The sequence below is a fragment of the Malurus melanocephalus genome, unplaced genomic scaffold (assembly GCF_030028575.1).
Source record: "Malurus melanocephalus ecotype Western Australia unplaced genomic scaffold, MMel_1.1 scaffold_90, whole genome shotgun sequence".
NCBI lineage: Eukaryota > Metazoa > Chordata > Aves > Passeriformes > Maluridae > Malurus > Malurus melanocephalus.
This window is the reverse complement of record NW_026623322.1, coordinates 2,271,183-2,289,734: the sequence shown is the minus strand read 5'-3', so window position 1 is coordinate 2,289,734 and position 18,552 is coordinate 2,271,183. Positions and strand designations below refer to the sequence as shown.

The 18,552-nt window shown below is 38.4% G+C and overlaps 1 protein-coding gene across 1 annotated transcript in view; it reads right to left on the bottom strand.

Annotated features, from left to right (window-relative positions):
- The window catches only part of AHRR (aryl hydrocarbon receptor repressor), a 64,995-nt gene that overhangs the window by 10,603 nt on the left and 35,840 nt on the right, over positions 1-18,552 (bottom strand). Inside the window, exons 3-5 of the mRNA XM_057368357.1 lie at positions 17,351-17,451; positions 2,120-2,209; positions 625-754 (exon numbers count right to left, since the gene is read on the bottom strand). Coding sequence (XP_057224340.1) covers positions 625-754; positions 2,120-2,209; positions 17,351-17,451 — 321 coding nt within the window. The remainder of the gene's footprint in view (positions 1-624; positions 755-2,119; positions 2,210-17,350; positions 17,452-18,552) is intronic.

Here is an 18,552-nt window from a genome sequence, read left to right as displayed (position 1 = left end):
GAAATACATATTTTTTTTGCGGGGATCAATAATTCTGTACAGGGTTAACAATTTCAACCTGGCTATACATTCTGTAGTTGTGGTTTCATCTTAACACCTCATTAGGAGAAACCTTCAGCACAGGCATCCTGCTCCCATCCTAGGGAAGTGCAGCCTCAGAGGAAAAAGTGCATTGCTAAACCTACTTGTTCTTCAGAAGGCTCCTATCTACTGAATTTTTCCTGGCAAAACAAATGGCAGAAAGTGATGCTACCACTGTGGTTCTGCACAGCAAWGTTTGGCCTCAATGAGAGGATTATTGATGTCCTGATCTGTTGCTGCCAAAGGCTGGTGGCATGAACAGCTGATGCTGCTCATTCTGTGTGTGTAAGAATATGTGTAGGCACATTAGTCAGAGAAAAATGAAGGAAACTACTTTGTAGCACCAGTGGCACACTCTACCTTATAAATGCCCAGGATCAGGAAGAAATGTCACCTCTAAGACAATAACATAAATAAATGGCCACTATGCGTCTTTCCAGTGAAAAATCTGAATTGACACAGTACTGACACGGGCATAGGCAGAGTGCAATTGTACCTCTGTGCAGCGGTGCCTAWGTTTCCAATCAACATGCACAATCCCACCTGTTTCTGACTGTAGTTGCTGTCCAGACAACATCTGGGGAGGATTCATGGCCCAGTGCAGCTGTCTACAGAAATCCTGGCGATCATCCACGTGAATGTAATCATATATGTTTTGGTGCATTACATCCGTCTGAAAAAATTACAACAAGGAATGTTTAATTAGTAATTGTAGGGGTGCAGCCACTTACCTTTACGTTGATATTTTGCTTAAAATAATGGCAGGTGTAGGATACCATCAGAGCAGCTTGATTGAGGAAAGTTCTTTCAGAGGCRCCTACTTTGCAACATCTGCTTTTTCCTTTCACATCCCAAGAGGATTCTTTCTATTCTTAACTCTTTTGTATGTATGCAAATGTGAGTAATGAAAACACACAAATGGCAACTGACAATGAGTAGCATCCCCCAGGGATTTATGCCTGGACAAACCCTGTTGAATTTCTTGACTAAGGAATCGTGGGATAGAATGGATGCTCAGCGGGTTTGCAGAGGGCACCAGCTGGGGAGGGCAAGCTCCTTGGTTGGCTGTAAAACTAGGCTGACAGGAACCTTAGGAAGTTCAGCAAAGACAAATTTTCTCTTAATTTTGGGTACCCCATGGAAAGAAAGAGATTCACACATCAAAATGAACCCAGGAGAGTGCTACCAAGACACTTAAAAGAGCTGCAGCCCATCCAGGAGAGAAGAACAGGGTTTGTTCAGCCTTCAGAAGGGAAAACCTCAGGAAGAACATGCTGCTGTCTGCATCAACCAAATGATCGGGGAAGAGAAGACGAAGCCTGACACTACTCAGAAGAACAAAGTGAGAGGGCAAGAAGCAACAGACACARGTGGCAACATGAGAAACTGGATTTAATAAGAGAAAAAATTGCAATTGTGGTGGCTAAACACTGGAACACATCTTCCAAAGGGGTCATAGAAACTCAAAGCCTGACTAGATGAGTCTYGCTTCAACTTACGCTAGTTCGATGTGTTTTGAGCAGAGGTTGGACAACAKGACCTCCAGGGGTCCTTTCCAATTACATGGTTCCGTTGTTCTGTGACTTTTGAATATATTTATTACACCTAGAATTTATTTAGCCTAGAAAAGCAACATCTAATACTGAGATTGAAAAGAAACTTCGAGTAAATCTTAGTTTTATAATGGATAATGTTTCTGCTAACACAAGCTTTACAAAAGGTAATTACAAGACRAATTTTCACCAAAAATTTGGTGAAAAAATTACACCTGTCAGATTCACCAAAAAAAAATTCATCTGAAATGGCATAGTAAAATAACCTTGTTTCAATAATAGTGTATGTCTAATCAGCAGAAGGTGGATAAGGTGGATAAGGTGGATAAGGTGGATAAGGTGGATAAGGTGGATAAGGTGGATAAGGTAGCAACACACAACACTGCATTTAAAAGAAAAAGTTAGCAGAAGTGGTGACAAGAAAGTCAACACATTGACTAGAATGACATTGACTAGGTATTCTAAATGTTTCTCGGTGTATTTACCTGATGAAACCCTAGATAGTCCACAATTGTTGATGATGCATAGAATATCATTCCATCTGCACTCACCACCAAGGCAAAACCATTCAGTGACTGAAAAAGGAAAATAAAATAATTGAAAAGGTTAAAAGATAGAGAAYAAAATGGATATAAATGTAATAATTTAAAGAATATTCTAAATCTGAAAAAGATCACTCAGCAAAAAGTTGGACACTAATTTTTTGCAGAAAGTCTTTTTCCTACCATGAAAAATGAATAACAACCTGGAACATGCTTTCTTTCCTTTTTTAAAAAAGTTGAGGTATTTAATTACAGTGTAACTATCATTACTGTATAAACATTACCAGTTTATTGTCTGCTTAATTATCTGCATAATTATATTTGCTCATTAATTTACAGAATTAAAAGTTTAATAGAGAGTGTTAACTTTCTTTTTCCTTTTAATTTAAAACTCCACATTCCACAATAATTGCTTTCAATATATATGCATTAATAAATATAATAATATAATAATATCCAATGATAAAATTAAATACCTGTGCTGTTGCAGCTATGACTTTAATTGGATCTGCATTTTACKGCATGGTGGTTTTCTTAAGCTTCTATAAAAATGCATACGCAGTATAATTGCTTAAGTGCAATAAATATAAAAAGTAGCCAATAAATACTTCATTGGTATAGAACAATGTTTAATCTAGAAAATAGCTAAATGAATTCTCATGCACTTGGTGATGCAAGGAAAGCAACCAGAGAAATCCAAAAATAAAAGTAAGGATTAAATTAAATACGTGATGTAAAGATTAAGATCATGATGCATATAGACTGACTAATTTTGCCTCTCTTCCCTTGATATAGGTTTGGTAACATATCTKTACTCCAGCAGGCTTGCATTCCAAGGTAGTTTAGATCCTCTCATGTGWTGCTTTTAAGGTCTTTGAGATTACAGTTCAAATAGCTGTTGCTGAAACACTGCTATATTGTTATTATCCTTGYTTCACCTTACTCTCAATTTACTGATGTGCCTATTAATCCTGAGTTAATCCTGAAGCACAGCGAGGACAGRTTTTCAATTGCTCAGTAACCAGATACACTGACATATTTTTGTGAGCTTGGTTCTCTTTTTGGTTCCTAAATAAAGACCAGATTTCCAAGACTGCTTGAAGGCTGTTCCCACTGTGACAATGGTGGGCAGAATTTCAAGAGTTCAGTGCACAATAGACTGACCTCCTCAGAAGGTTTGGCCCCCATCATAAATGTGGAGCACCTTTGGAAACGTGGCCCTGTGGGCCCACGCTTGGCTAGGGGCTCTGTGCCTTGAAGAACCTGTGGAACGATGACTTGAGAAATGGTAAGCCTGCAATGGCTGTGGTGTGATTCAATCCAGTCAGCTCTGACMATAAGTCAGTGCTAAGAACAGGCAGTGGCAAATCTTGTTTTGTTGCAGGTCAGCTCCACGGTACGGATCCTTTGCAGAATAAGYGTCATCTCTGCCTAGCTGGGCTTGTGTTGAATGCTACTTATCCTTGTCAACGCTTCAAACACAAGGACTTGATCAACTGGTGCTATTTCCTGCTCTAAATAATGCCCAAATTTGTCCCAGCACCTCACCAACCTGAAGATGGTATGTCAAAATTTCTGCAGCTTCACATCTGTGTCTTTCACTGCACTAAGAGGAACCTCCATAGATGGTGTCTGTCATGTACATTTCCAATGTCAAATGCAGGCAAGAAACCATTTTTGGYATCTTGTCTCTTTGGACTTGTCTTCACAGCAATGAAACCATCRGTGATGTGATGTTAGGAATTTTATTCCCTTTTGAGTACCTGGCAGGCCTTTTAATTTGGATAGACTAAAGTTTATGAAGATAATTGTAGGACACTTAGGGGAGCTCCTTTTTGTCTGTRGCTCTTACCATGCATATTCTGAAAGACCTCAAGTCCTGCCCATGAAAYTGGACCAGGTAGAAATTAAGAACATTAAAAAATGAAAGAAATTTACTTAATTTTTAAAAAAGTTCTTAAACGAATGCACCAAGCCCTATCTGGAAAAGCTTAAACARTGACCATAAGATCTGAATATTATCTAAGAATTTCACACGCTATCATGCTGAACATCCTTAAAATGTACCCTCCATTGTCCTGCAGGCAAGCTGGAGATTTTCAGCCCCTGTAGGAACATCTGCCCTTGCCAGGGATTGCTGTTACGAATCAAGAAATAAATTCCTCTATTCAAAAATTAGTCTTCTTCAACATATTCATACATACTCTTTAGGCCTATACATGTACATGAGAGACTAGTCACTACCTTTAAAATGGAAGAATTGATCCCCCACAGTAGAAAGCAAGAAGGTTTTTCATCACACATGTTTTTCTTTCACAGAGTTAGAGTTAGGCTGGAATAGGTGCAGTAGTTTTTAAAAATTGGAAAGGGAAATGGGACCATGTGCATTTCCAAGGGTTCAGATCAGTGTACTGGCAACTACATCTGTGAGGTTGGAGGAGGTATTGAAAAGGAGGTGGGATGGAGGAAGAGGAAASAAGTGGAGGAAAAGTTCAAGGAGCCATGTGTTTAGGCTAAGCCTGAAACAAATATGGATTTGAGGCRTGTATGTAAATGAAGAGAGTTACAAAGTTTCCCTCCTTTGTTTTTGGCTTGTTCTCAAAATGCTGGTGTCCTCTCCTGAGTTTAGGTCTCTAAAATAAACATTACTTGTTTCATGACCCCAACTGCATTAGAGGTTTAGCYCTGCAAAAAGGGAAAGCAAAACCCACTTTGGTGCAAAAAACAACTTTTATGGAGCCACATGACTCAGCTGAGGATTAACACAAATTCCATGTCTCTAAACTTCATTTCAACTGGAAAACCTGCTGCTTTAACCACATTAGAAAAAGACAAGCTCTATATCAAGTAAAACTTTATACGAGTGAATCTCATCTACGCCTACAAATTGCACTGCTTTCTCAGTATTACTCTAAACCTTATTTCAGTGTGAAAACAGACATCTGTAGCCCAGAAGACTGAATAGAGTCAGAGCTGGGCTGGSATTTATACTTTCCTTGTCTACTTACCACAGGTGTTAATAAGGAGGAGGTGTTTGCTAGCACATTTCTCACCCCGAGTGCGTAATGGTGATTCAAATTAGTAAGGAAATACCTTTWCAAACCTCTCAGATAAATCTCTCAGGTACCAAATACAACTCCATACTGAAATGGAGTTACAGTAGCACTGCATAGAGATTTTTTTCATTTTTCTGGCCAGAAGCCTAATGACTTGTGAGACTGAGTGGGAGAGAGAGACAGCTTCAGTAACAAGAACGAGCGAAAACTGTCCCCAGCTTTTTTGTTCTAAGTTACCAGGTCTCACATTAAACAGGACAATGAAGTATATGGCTCCACTTACGATTTTTAAACATTCTCAGTCACTGAAATAAAACTCTCAGCAATAGCTCTCTCTTGCTCCCAARCACGGAGGGGACAGCACAGAGAAGTAAAGGCAGGTCTCCTCACTTCACTTTAATCCTCTCAGTGGAAATAATGGAAAGCCTAATCAGGGCTCTTGCATTTAGAGGATGAAATAACCAAACTTCACAATTCAGTGCTGATGGTATTTGCTTTGTGTACAACAAGTGTGTTTCAATCGGTGAAGTCCACCTGCATCCCAAAWTTTTTTACAATATTGCATATTCTTACACGTGCACAGATCATCACATGCACACAAAGAAACAAACACACACASAGAAGTATTAATATGGACCTTAAAACTTTTACAACAAAAAACAACTAACTTCAGATCTGCAAAAAATACATGGTTTTCAACTGCCATTTGGTAAACCATATGGATTCAATGACAGATGGAATTTCTAATCCAGGATAATAGCTGAAACATGTGAGACAGACTTAAGTATGTATTGTGAACATTTGTTTGTTTGTATTTGGCTTTTTTAAAACACTTACATGAGTTTTCTACATTGTACTTAAAAAATGAAATCATGTGGGACTTTTTTCCCAAATGAAAAAGAGAAAAAAAAAAAAAAAGGCTTGGCACCAGATAGGGGCCTGTGTTCTTTTGAAAAAACATGTACTTCCAATTATGCACTCACGAAAAGCTGCACCTGCTACCGAAACAAAAAAACAATTAATCTGTCAGTTCAAAGAAAATACGATATTATTCTGGTGCCTGCAGTAGCTGTGAGATGAAAGTTATCAGTTCCTTCCATTAAGAAGTTTTTCAAACTTTATTAGTCAAGAGATTCTCTTTGGGAATGAAGGCAAATATTTTGAGGAAGATAGGACTTCCTTTGGCAAGATCCTTTATATATCCTGATTTTTTTCCTGGTCTCATAGCAGAAAATCAGCCAGAAAATACTTCAAAGATATTTTGGTCAAGGTCATGGCATAGTAAAAATAAGGAGGAGGAAAAAAAAAGAGAGAGAGAACAAGTTCCAATGCACATTTCTCTTATTACTCTTCCTTGAAATAAAGGAAAATTCACTAGCATTAGGTCTCCAGAGACCATGTTACTATGACTACTGRAGTACAACAGTCAAGGCCTGCAGCCATGCCTTGCTTTGAACAGATTTTCGAGTCACGCAACTTGGGTACTAAATTTCCAGGGTCAGTTGGCTCGCAGTTTATCTGGAACAGTTCATTTAATAGTGGATCACTGGGTTTTTGCATCCTATGTGGGATGGGGCCATTTTCTGGTGATCTAAATAAGTAGCTATTTAAAAACTCTGGAAATTATATACTCGTTCTTGTCTTATGAATATTAGGAGGAAAATGCAGACAGTTAATTGTGTCTTCTGTCTTAAACTGCATTGTTTAGTGAATCAGTATTTCTTTCTACTGGTGTTTTTAGGACTCATAATTGCCCTTCTCAAAAATCCCTCTGAATCCCTGAAGTTTTCTTTATAAACAAAAAAAAAAAGAGGAAAAAAAAAGAAAAAAGAAAAAAAAATTAACTCTTACAGAACCCTGAAGTGAAAGCCAGCATAAAAGGCTATTCAGAAATGCCATATCTGGTGACATCAGAATATGGCCTTTGCTCAACAAGTGGAGTATCTCTTAGCCCTCTGGACTCTTATGTGTTTCTCTGGTATCTACAAAGCAACTTCAAAAGGAATATTTCTGTGAGTAAGCACTATTTCGTGCAAAGAAGAGTGGCAGAATTGTTTTAGCATTCAGTTTTGATCAAGGGTTTGCGTGTATGGATTAAATTTCAGGCAAAAGAAATGAAACAGAAGACAAATTTCCATCATTCGAGCCAGGAAGGAAGTACTAGTTGGAGTCTACAGACCTGGAGTTATATAGGAAGCCTTTCAGAGACAAAGTGCTCAATCTGATAAACCGATTTTCACAGACAGCAGAAATACAAATACAAAGGAATATGTAYGTATGACCATTATGCCCATTTTCACTTCTCCTGTCACCCCAGATAAAACAAAGTTCATGTTCCTGCCTTTACCCTTGACCCAGGATATCACTTCAGGCTTCTTTCACTATGGAAATTCAGCATCTAGTGCTGCACTACCAAGATCAACATTTTCAAAGATCATTCACAATGCCAGACAGATTTGAGCCCTGGCCCTCCCATTTACTGTCAGAGGGAACAGCTGTGCCATCTGAAAGGCACAATGATTGTGAATCATTCAGCTGGTGAAATTTCTCATTATTGCATTTTTCAATATCCCGTCACTTCCACGAAGGAATTAAGGAAACCTTGGAGATGCTTGTTTATATACGTGTCTTCAGYCTAACAAGGGAGCTGGAACACTGTGGCTTGTCAAGAGGCAGCAGACAAAACTGGCCTCCTGGAAATCAGTTAGGAAAATGTAAGTCATTGGGCTCCGGTAATTGTGAGCTATAAACTTTCAAGAAAACATAGTAGTTCCCTGGAGGGTGAGATTGCAATGTGTGCACACATGTAAACACATTTTAAACCATGGTGATGTTTTTTATATGCTTGATATGTAATAAGAATTGGACACAACCAAGAACAACTTTGCCTTTGAAGTTGTTTTGAATGCATGATGCAAAATTGTAAATGGTTTTTCTTCCATGATACGTTCCTTCCAAGCTAAGCTTTTGTAACAAAGCTTGCTTAGTCTGTGTCAAGTCCTCGGGATAGGGCCTCTCTTTGTCACCATATGCATGAACTCTGGTCCCCGATGAGCCTGGCGCCTCAAAACCAACTGCTCTGCCCAAGATGGGACTGAGAACCAAGGACTGAGGCATCGGTTCACTTTGTATATGTAGAAAGTTGATGTGGTGCATACGAGAAACAGATGCATCCCAATTAAATCCCATTTTTTCCACAAGTACGAAGCACTGGAAAAGAGAATACAGACCACGCTTCCAGAGAGGAGCAATACTGATGGCTAAAGACATCAGTAGGGTCTGATGTCAGGTTAAAGACAGGTTAGGGAAGGTTCTGTTACAAAAGTGAATGCATGAGTAACACCAAATGCCTCAGTACAAATTTGTTATATGGTATGCTTGTTTAGGACAAAATATTATCACCAAAATTGTTCTCTGTTGATGGCAAGGTTTGGTGGATTTTTTCATGTCTAACTGTAAAATTTTCATAATTCTTTTCTTTGCATTGCCATTTAGAATTYCATATGGGAAGCAAGAACATGAATGCTACCTGAGGTTAATGGACTGGGGATTACTTAAAATAAGAATATTGAAATCATTAATTCCAAAATAGTTGGGGGAAAGCACATTTTATTTATTAAGACACAGCTATAGGTATGATGCTTGTTAGATAGCTAGTGAGTACTTGGATGAGCAACGTGTTATTTACTTTAGCAATTTTCTTCAAAGGATACTAAATTACAACATAATCATTTTATCTTATCCTTTAGCCTCCTCATTAATCATGATGTCGAATTTAAAACTGTGGTCTACTAGTAATGGAACCCTCCTGTCAATGCTTTTTCACAAATACTATGCCCTGGACTACACTTGGAAATAGAAACCATCCTTATATTGATTTATGCAGTTTCTCATTTCACTTCCTCAAAAGCAGATGTTGCATTCACAGATGGAAGCAAAGCTGGGGCAATATCATATCTTCAGTGCAAGTTCAGCTCTTCGTCCTTTCTGAATTCTGCAGCTGCTCTGAGCCTTTCAGTCTTCTCTTCAACAATTTCAATATAGAAAATGCAAGCCTGATTAATTCCATTGGAGAAGACTCAAAACGAAGCATTAATTGCTCACTACTCTGCACTTGTAATAACAAATTCAGTTAGGTAGACTTTGCAGTAACAAATGTAGTAAGATTAGGCATTATCTTTCACAGAAATAAGTTACTGAAAAGAGTCTCAAGTAATATTTATCCAACATGTTGGACAATTAAACATATGTAACCACCAAATGTCTGGATTTTTTTTTTCAGTGTTATTTACATGTAAGTGCATTGAGTCCTGAAGAGAGGAAGCCGTCATAATATTCCATCCACAGCTGACTTTTATTTGTACTTCAAACTGTTAATGAGGATGAATGGCAGACATCTCTTTCTGTACGGAATTAAAACCTAAAAGAGACAACGTTGCAGCCTATATACTGCAAACAGAATGTTATATCCTCATTTCAGAGCACTATTTTTCTGCGTATTTAGCACTATATATCCCATTTTCTAAYATGAAACCATTTCAGGGGGTGGGGAGAAGAGCAAAACAATCTGTTTTACAATTTCACATTCTGTTTGATAATATATGCTAAACCAGCCTTTTTAAACACCAATTCAGGTCARTAGTATTTTCAGGGAGTGTGGCATTCTTGAAATTGACTCTGGGAACTCTTTCACTCTTAGGGTTGTCAACTTCTCTTTCTCTCTGCTGGTTATCAACTTATGCATGTTTTGTATCCTGTAATTCTCTTATGCTTTCTCCAATCTAGATACCAAGTGGATGACAGTGGATCATCTGGAGAGGGGTAGGAATAGAAAGTTAGAGGTAATGCCTCTAACCAGCATCAATGACTGCAGACCTTGAGCTGCATTATAGACTAAATGAATCTTTCCCCAAGTCTCTTCTGCAAGCCCCTGCTTTGGTTTGAGCATTTCGGTTTTATTAACTAAGGTAGGCAAAAAGTAAAAGTGGAATGTACTCAATATTTCTAGTAAAATATCTAAGTTTTTCTTTTGAAACTTCCAGAACAAAACCACTGCAAATTTGCAAAATTTCTCAAGAMTCGACACAGTCTAGCTAGGACCTGCTTTCTTGCTCATCACTTCAKCTTAGTGAGAAGGCAGCAAGGCTGCAGCTCATGAAATTTTCTGAATTGAGAATGAGGAATATACTGAAAGGAAGTGTCATCTGTGAATACAGTTTAGGCTGCTCATTTATAATTTCACTTCAACCAGTTGAAGACAAGTTAAACAATGTAGGATTGCAATTATTTAAAGTGCATTTCTATTTCTTCTATGTTTTGTTTTGTTTTGTTTTGTTTTTTGGTTTGTTTTATTTTTTTTTTTTGCAATACATGACTTAGCCATCTTCAAAAACACTTCCTCAATAGCAAATGCAGAAATTGGTGTGAAATGAACAGTGTGTTATGAATGCCTTTTTTGCTTGAATGCAAGAAGTCAGTTCTAGCAGCAGACTGAGTYCTGGTGCATCTATACAAGGCAGGGCTCAGATATAGATACCAAACCTATGGACTGGTGGAAATAGCTGTCAAGGATAAGCTCTGAAGTCAGTGAGAGGGAAAAAACCTAACAGCTGAAACGGGAGAATATGTTTTGTTGAGGAGGAAGTTATGTGGCCACTGGACTATCTCCAAGAGGCACCGAAATAGCCTGAGCAGAAACAGAGGAAGCGGCTGTGAAAAGTGAGCTCGGGTGGAGTTGGCTGTGATGAACAGTCTGGAGACAGCAACAGCGGCCTGAAATTCAGATCTGCATCTGTCTGGTCTGTGCCCAAAACTTACTGATTCTTCACCTTACCACTGTGGATGGGCAGCTGCCCTCTTCACTGGTACAACTAAAATTTCTCAGCTAACTCTCCTTGTACAGCAGCAGATTTGCCTCTCTCCTGACAGATGGAAGACCCTTTTCCTGATACCAGCACAGACCAGAGGATAACTTTCTCCTCACCACACACCTGAGCCAGCTGCCCGCTCCCCCTGCTCTGTCACACTAAACATGAGCTGCTTGTCCTGAATTTCCAATCCCCTCCCAGCTTGCTCCCCTCTCAATTATAATCTGTAATTTCTTGTTGGAGAAACTAAACACTAACTCGTATCAGCCCAATATGTCACCCATATACAAGATCTGAAACCAAGCAGTTTCTGGTATTTTCCCTTTTGCTAAAAAGGCTCCAAATAACCCTCTACAGAAGTACCTATTTTTCCTCTTCAAATCCCTCCATAAAACTCTTGCAAAAGTCCTGGCAAAAGTCAAGCTTCTAARACACTATGTGTGCTGGCAATTGTGGTTACCATTTTGCTCATTATTTCCACACARTTTTGCCCACCAAAATCCGTCTTTTATCGCTTGTCTCGTAGTTAGGCTGAAAATCTGAGGGGAGAGAATAATATGATTTTTTTTTTCTCTGTCCCCCTGTCAAGTTGGATAGTGGCACCTCCTGTGTTTCAGAAACCTCAGCGCTGTGGCAGCATCGTGATTGTTGCAGACGTAACAGTAGCATTAAGGACTGGAGGAGAGACCAAACGGAATTTAGCGGTCATGGCTTTTCCATCCAGATTTGTTAGAGAAGAAGAAAAAAAAAAACGAATAAAGGAATAAGCGAGAACATTAGTTATTTGTTTAAAGGGCAACAGAAAGGATGTTTTTTGCACAGAGCTGTGGCCATGCCAAATTTCAMGTCTGGATTTTAGAAATATGCCTATTTGAAAAGAAACAAAAAAAGGGACCAGGGCCTCTGAAGAGTTCCTTTGTATTTTGCCTACGCCTGGCAAGAAAAAAGTGAATGTACGCATGTGATAAAATGGTGCTCCTAACCCCATTTATGGCTTTTTTTTTCAAGGATAAATTCTCTGTAAGTCATCCCAAGTGACTAATGTCWTCTTAAATCATGTCATCTAAATTACTGGGAGAAGGTTCATGTTTGAAAACAAAGGAAAGCAAAAGGGTTGTTTGGGTAACTTCTAAAAGTAGTATTAACTGAAGAAAAAATCCCACTAAGACTATGAGMCTTTTATGAGAATTTCCTATTTTGATGGTCCCATTTTGGACCAGTAGATCAAGAAAATGAAGCATTGTATCATCATCTAACAAGCTTTACTTTAGAAGCACTGTGCCAGGACAGTGTCAGCACCGTTGGAAGCTGAAAAGGAATTCCAGACSAGAATAAACCAAAATGACTCTTTCTACCAGTTTTTGATTTCTAAAGTTTGTACCTTGGTCTTAGTTCCATATAAACACCATGCACTTTGTTGGACTTGCAATTTGCCTTTTCAAGTTTAAATTAAAAAAATAACAGGAAGAGGAAAATCTCTTGCTCTCAGGCTSAAATTCAAACAGGAGTACTTTTTTCAAGAGCACAGTTTTATCAAGAACTGATTGCATAAATCAGTTTGGAAGGAGGAAGTGGAATTACACTAACAAGTTTAAAAAAATGACAGGAAACCAAGTGGGAAAAGGGTTTCCTATGTTATTTCCTTATGCAGAGTGAAGAACAGCACCAATAGGATGTTTTCYAATGTATCATTTTCCAACTCCCTTGGAATGAAACTTGAACTCTAGCTCATGCTGTTAGTAGAGGCCACATTTTGGTGCCAAAAATGTGCACATTCACCTCTCTCTTCAAAGCGGCTCCCAGAAAGCTTATTATTTGCATCCATTTCTAAGGTAGCAACATAATGTTCAATAATGTGCTTCAAACCTGCATTGTGTCAAATCCTGAATTGTTTGCTTGCATAAAAATTCTGACTTTTATTGGTTTTGATTAAGAAGACTTGGGCTCTGTTTGGTATTAAATCTGTTGAAAAAAGACCTCATTGACTTCAGTGGGAGTACCAAGTAAAACCCAGCATTTCCCAATGTGTGATGTGGAATTAAGAAATAATCTGTAAAGGACCTGTCTGGGTAATAAAGTGCYTGTTCTGTGCTATGCAGAGCCTACACCTGATTGTGCTGTATCTTTGTACCAGAAGTCATTTCCAAGCACAATCACTGCTGATTCAGTAGCTAAATAACCTGAATTGCCTCACTGRTCTTGTTACTTACAACTCAAATCAKYAAAATTCATCTGCTCYGTGGCAGAACAAAAGTATMCCGAGAAAGCATGGAAGCCCAGTTTGAAAAATCCAGCTTTATATGATTRGATAGCCAATGTAATGAAGCAGAAATTGCTAGTATCAATGGARAATTCCAAGGGTTGCACCATCAAACCTAACTTTAATGGTTTTGAAGAAGTTAATAATTTATTTCTTTTTTAAGTAAAGGATCATATGACTGCTATTTTAGGATATTTAAGATACCAGGCACCTGAGAACCTTTCTCTAAAAATTYAAGTAAGTAGTAAGCCTCTCCAGATCCCTCTTGAACTTTCCTGTCCTCAAGCAGGCCAACACTCCCATCCAACTTCATGTCATGTCCAAATGACCAAGGGTGCCCTTGATCCCCTTTTCCAGGTCATTGATAAAGATATTGAACAGAAYGTACACTGTCACTGAATAASAGATATCAGGAYAGTCTTATGACTGGCATCTTCAATGCAGCCWTAAAGAAAAACATGAGACAAAACCACAGAAATGTGATTCTTGTGCCCTGAAGCCTTAAGAGTAGAAAACTCATGAAAATCTGACTCTGAACTGTACAAAAGCATGGCTTGGAGCATCCTGAAAAAGCAACACGGATCTTCTCTGAAAAGAGTCTGAGCTRTCAGTGAGTGTGGAAATGACAAAAAAGGCCAAGTCTGGCCTTCATCAAAATTCATCAGTGAGAAGGGAGCGTGGTAGAACCAGGCACTCTTACTCCACTAGCATCTGTTTGGGAGCTACCTGCATTGTTCGTATTTATTTCTTTATAATTTTTGTGACATTGCAGGTATAAAACACTATTTTCACACCTGAAAAGAATGATGTCCAGTACATCTGGAGGCAGAGGTGCCATAAATCCTATGCCTGAGCCTACAAGAGGATAATAGAAGACCAACARAAATAATGAAGAAGAAAAGAAAGCSCATCAAGGCACCTCCTTAGCAGCAAAGGTTGAGACAGAAACCTGAACATCAATTATTCTTCCATAGCAAGCAGAAAAGCTGCAGGAGCAAGTATGAAGTGGTCAATAAAGCCCAAGTGRCAATTTTAGCAGGGCACTGCTTAGTGTAGAAGTGCTGATTACTCAAGAAGCAGAGTTGGAGGCGATGATGGGGTGATGCCTGATTGCACCTCATTAAGAAACCAACTCCATATAGGGCCACCCTATTAACAACAGGCATTTAATCCTTCTGCTGATCCATGAACAGCACAACACAGGACAGTCACACAGCCATTGGGGATGGGCAATTACCTGCACCACAGTGTAGACTCTGAGTCTGGAGTTGGGATTACGAGTACAGCATAGCTGRGGGAAGAGCAGGAGGTGGCAAACAGCCATGAGACGAATATTGCAATCAAGGCTATTGCCTAGATACCCACTMGTGATTCATTATTTTTCCAAGTCACCATTTTATTGTTTCTCCACCCCATCACCCCATAAACTCTATCTGGATTTCTTGACTGCCAATACGACTTATTTTCCCCTTTTTCTGGTTATGGGTTTGGCCCAGTGTTCCTTAAGTATTCAGTAATAGGCTTCAGAAACTGGATGAGGCCCTTTTCTGCTGGAAGGCATGTGGCACAAGGGTTGCAAAACCACCTGTCTTGGAAAATGTTTTGAAAGTGCAAAGTTAAAAATCATTACTGCAGTCCAACTGTTGGAATCTGAAGTCTCCAAGGATAGTAAAGATTGTGAGAATGGGGCATATTAAAAAAAAAAACTAACCCATAATAAAATTAGACTTTGGTTCTTAGAGCTTTGACGGTCTTCCCTTCAAAGGGAAACAAAGATGGCAAGAAAAGGCTCTCTTATCCAGAAGAAATGATCTYAAAGCAGCAAAAGAAATTATTTATTTAGATACCTGCTGTGCTCCACTAAAAAGTCTTTGATAAACTGGTATCATTGTTTATTCTGTTATTGCTGATGAAAGCTATTTGATTGTAGCTGTAAAAAATCTCCATAAAATCTTAAATAAAAAACACATGTTGTGGCAGAGGCCTTTAGAAAWAAAAAAAAAMCCAACATTTTAAACATATTTTGAAGACAGCCTGATTCCATTGTTTTCTTTCAAGCTGAAAGGGGAAATACCGCATTGTTCCAAGACTCAAGAGTCACAGATACATGATTTGCCAGTAGTTAAGTTCTTTTTATACCATATTTCTATCTATACATAAAGCAGAGTGACTGTACCCACTAGGAAAAAAATAAAAGCAATTATTCTTGATTTTCCATTAACATTGCRCTCAGGAGCAGTATTATTCACACTAATTTTGGTGATTCAGATTATTCTGGTTTGTTATATAAAGCATCTAGGAGAGGTTGCACAGTGCAAGGTGTTGTTATGACATGRAAAGTGGCTTTCGACAGCTGAAAAATATCTTTTGAGGGCAAATAAARTGGTCAGATTCACAAGCCAAATATAAAAAGAACAGCAACCACGGCTCACTTCTTCTTGGAAGGAATCAGAAATGTGATCTTTAGTTAAAATCCCACAGTTCCTAATAACCAACATGGTGAATTTGGTTGAACAACATAAAAACCCACTTTTCTTCATGTGCCATAACCACTGAATGAGGATCCGAGCCAAACTGAGTCCTCAGAGAACATTCCCGACAAGCCCTAAGGAAAACTCACCCTCCTATTCTAGGTCAGCCATGCTCATAAATGAAGCCTGGCAAGTACATTCATATTAACATGCACTTAATCATCCAGTTAATGATCCACATTAAGTATGACCCTGGATAAAATATCTACCCTGTACTCAGAGGGAATGTGACTCCTGCATGCYCTGMACCAAKCAGAGCAYTTTTAGCAATGCCAGTCTCTGCCARCCTGCCCCAAATKGTGTCCTCTGYTGGTGTCCTCTCCATGYACTCATAGCAGACAGTCTACTGTTTGAAGATCCTTCATGATTATAACTYGTGGGCACGTAACAAACACAACAAAACAGACTGAATAGAGGAGAACCTCAGTTAAAATTTATGTACTCACCATACTTATCCCTGTATTACCTACTCATTGAGAATGGGAATGACTGCAGAGTAACACCTGATAGCCAAACTTCTTGTTTTGGCACTAGCACTAACTAATCAGATGTCTYTGTGTTACCTGCTTTGAAATCCAAAATTAAATCTTCTAAAGTATTAAGAGGAAGGAAAGCAGAGTGCCAGTTTTCATTCCACAGACTTGGATAACTTGGATCTCATGACAAAATGTGTTTTAATTTAATAGTATTCAGCAATAACTTGCTGGAGGCTACTATTTAATTTACATTTACATCCATCTCRGGGCTGTCATTAAAACACAATTTTTATACAAAGAATATTAACCTATCCAAAACAACTGTGCATACGTAATCTTAATCACATAGGAATTTCCAAGGACCTCARTGTATAAAAGGCATTATTACATCATGTGTCTGAAATGCAGATGTATCTGGGATGGACCGCTATGCTCTAGCTGGTTCAGTAGTTCACAGCAACATTAATTCTTCCCTCAGATTAATGGATCCAATTCTCAGTAACAGCATGGCCCCTTTGTGCTGCTCTGCCAATACACAGCCAGCCTAAAGGGGATAAAAATACCTAGAAGGGGTAACTTTTGCTCACACAATGTGTGTGCAGAGCACAGAATTGAGGAAGTAGCATAAACTAAAATATCCTAGAATATTCTCAGCTCAGATCAGAAACCAGGAAAGCTTATGTTGACATCCTCAAAATGTGGGCCAAGTAAAATAAACATGAAAACATGTAAACAGTAAAATAAGTGAAAAAGAACTGTGAACTGGCCTGCTGGAGTTCATGGGTAATTTCAAGGATGCAAACAAGGGTGCAAGGTGCAATTATCACAACTGCCAGTCTTGCTCTGGCAAGAAGCGCTCACGAGTGTGGCTCTTGAAGGACTCACACCAAGACTGTTTGTTCAAAGTGGCCACAAATCATCAGCCCAAGGATATAATCGAACTGAGTAAATTACAGCCAGAATTACAGCATTTTTTTCACTCACTTCTAGTAGAAGTCCACCTTCTTGTACAGCAGTCTTGTTAGATATATTGTCTTCTTTTATCGTTTGGCCAGCTTGCTTCTTAAAGTGCTTTTCTTGAATGGCTGTGGGAAAGAGTTATCATCAATTTAGAAATTATAATGATTAGGGTCACAACTAAAATTCTTGTTWAGGCACTTAATACACATTGAATTTAATTGGTAGTTACTGCCTTCGTGGTCTGGATCCCAGTTACTGACAACTTTCTTTTTTTTCTCCTTGTGCTGGAGATAGATAATATTTTGCAGTCCAGATGTTTTTTATATGAAATATCTATCACATTTTTTATTGAACATATTTTTTCCATTAGTCTACTCAACATAAAGCAACAACCAAAACCCACAGGAAAGAAACAAAAGAAAGTTAGCAAGTTGTTTTGTTTATAAAAATATGTATTATGACAATACAGAGAAATGTCTATATAGCTCAGAAAGAAAGAGAGTGTAGTAAGTTTCTTATTTTCAGTGCTGAAAGACTAGACTTCAGATTGTTTTTGCTCTCACTTACCCTATTCACTTCTACAAGTTTCAACCTGATTGTAAGATTCAAGGGAATGTTCTTAAAYGGTCTCATTTTTACACAATGGTTTAAAATTTGTTTTTACCAGGTCATTTGCCTCATAAAATTCATTAATAGCTCTCATTATAGATTAAAACTCCATATACTTTTCCTAATAATAAGGGGAAAAGCTTATTGCTGAGTAWGCTTTAATGGGAAACTCAGCAGGTGAGTGCTCTTCCTTCACATTGCTTGATCTCAAAAATCTTTGAATGCTCAAATTSTTCCTATCAATATATCCTACAGAAAAATAGCTTAAATATAATCCATTTTCTGGGGATAATGAAATAACTTCTGAGAAGGCTGGCATCACTTGGTAATTGGGCTTCGGCATCATCRAGGSAGTACAACAGGAACCTGTCTTTATCACTTGATCAGTAAAAATTAAGTCAGCTTCACTCCTACTGCCCCATTCCAGAGAAGACTCATACAAACATCCTGGTGGCAAACAGAGATTCAGGTTTCCAGTTTTTTCTCCTTTTTGTGGAGAGAATGASAGAGGAGAGCATCCCAGTGACATTATCTGGGACATTTGATACACATTTTCCCTTCCAGACAAAGGGGAGGGGGAATGGCCACAGCCAGAAATGGTTAATAAGCCAAAAAAT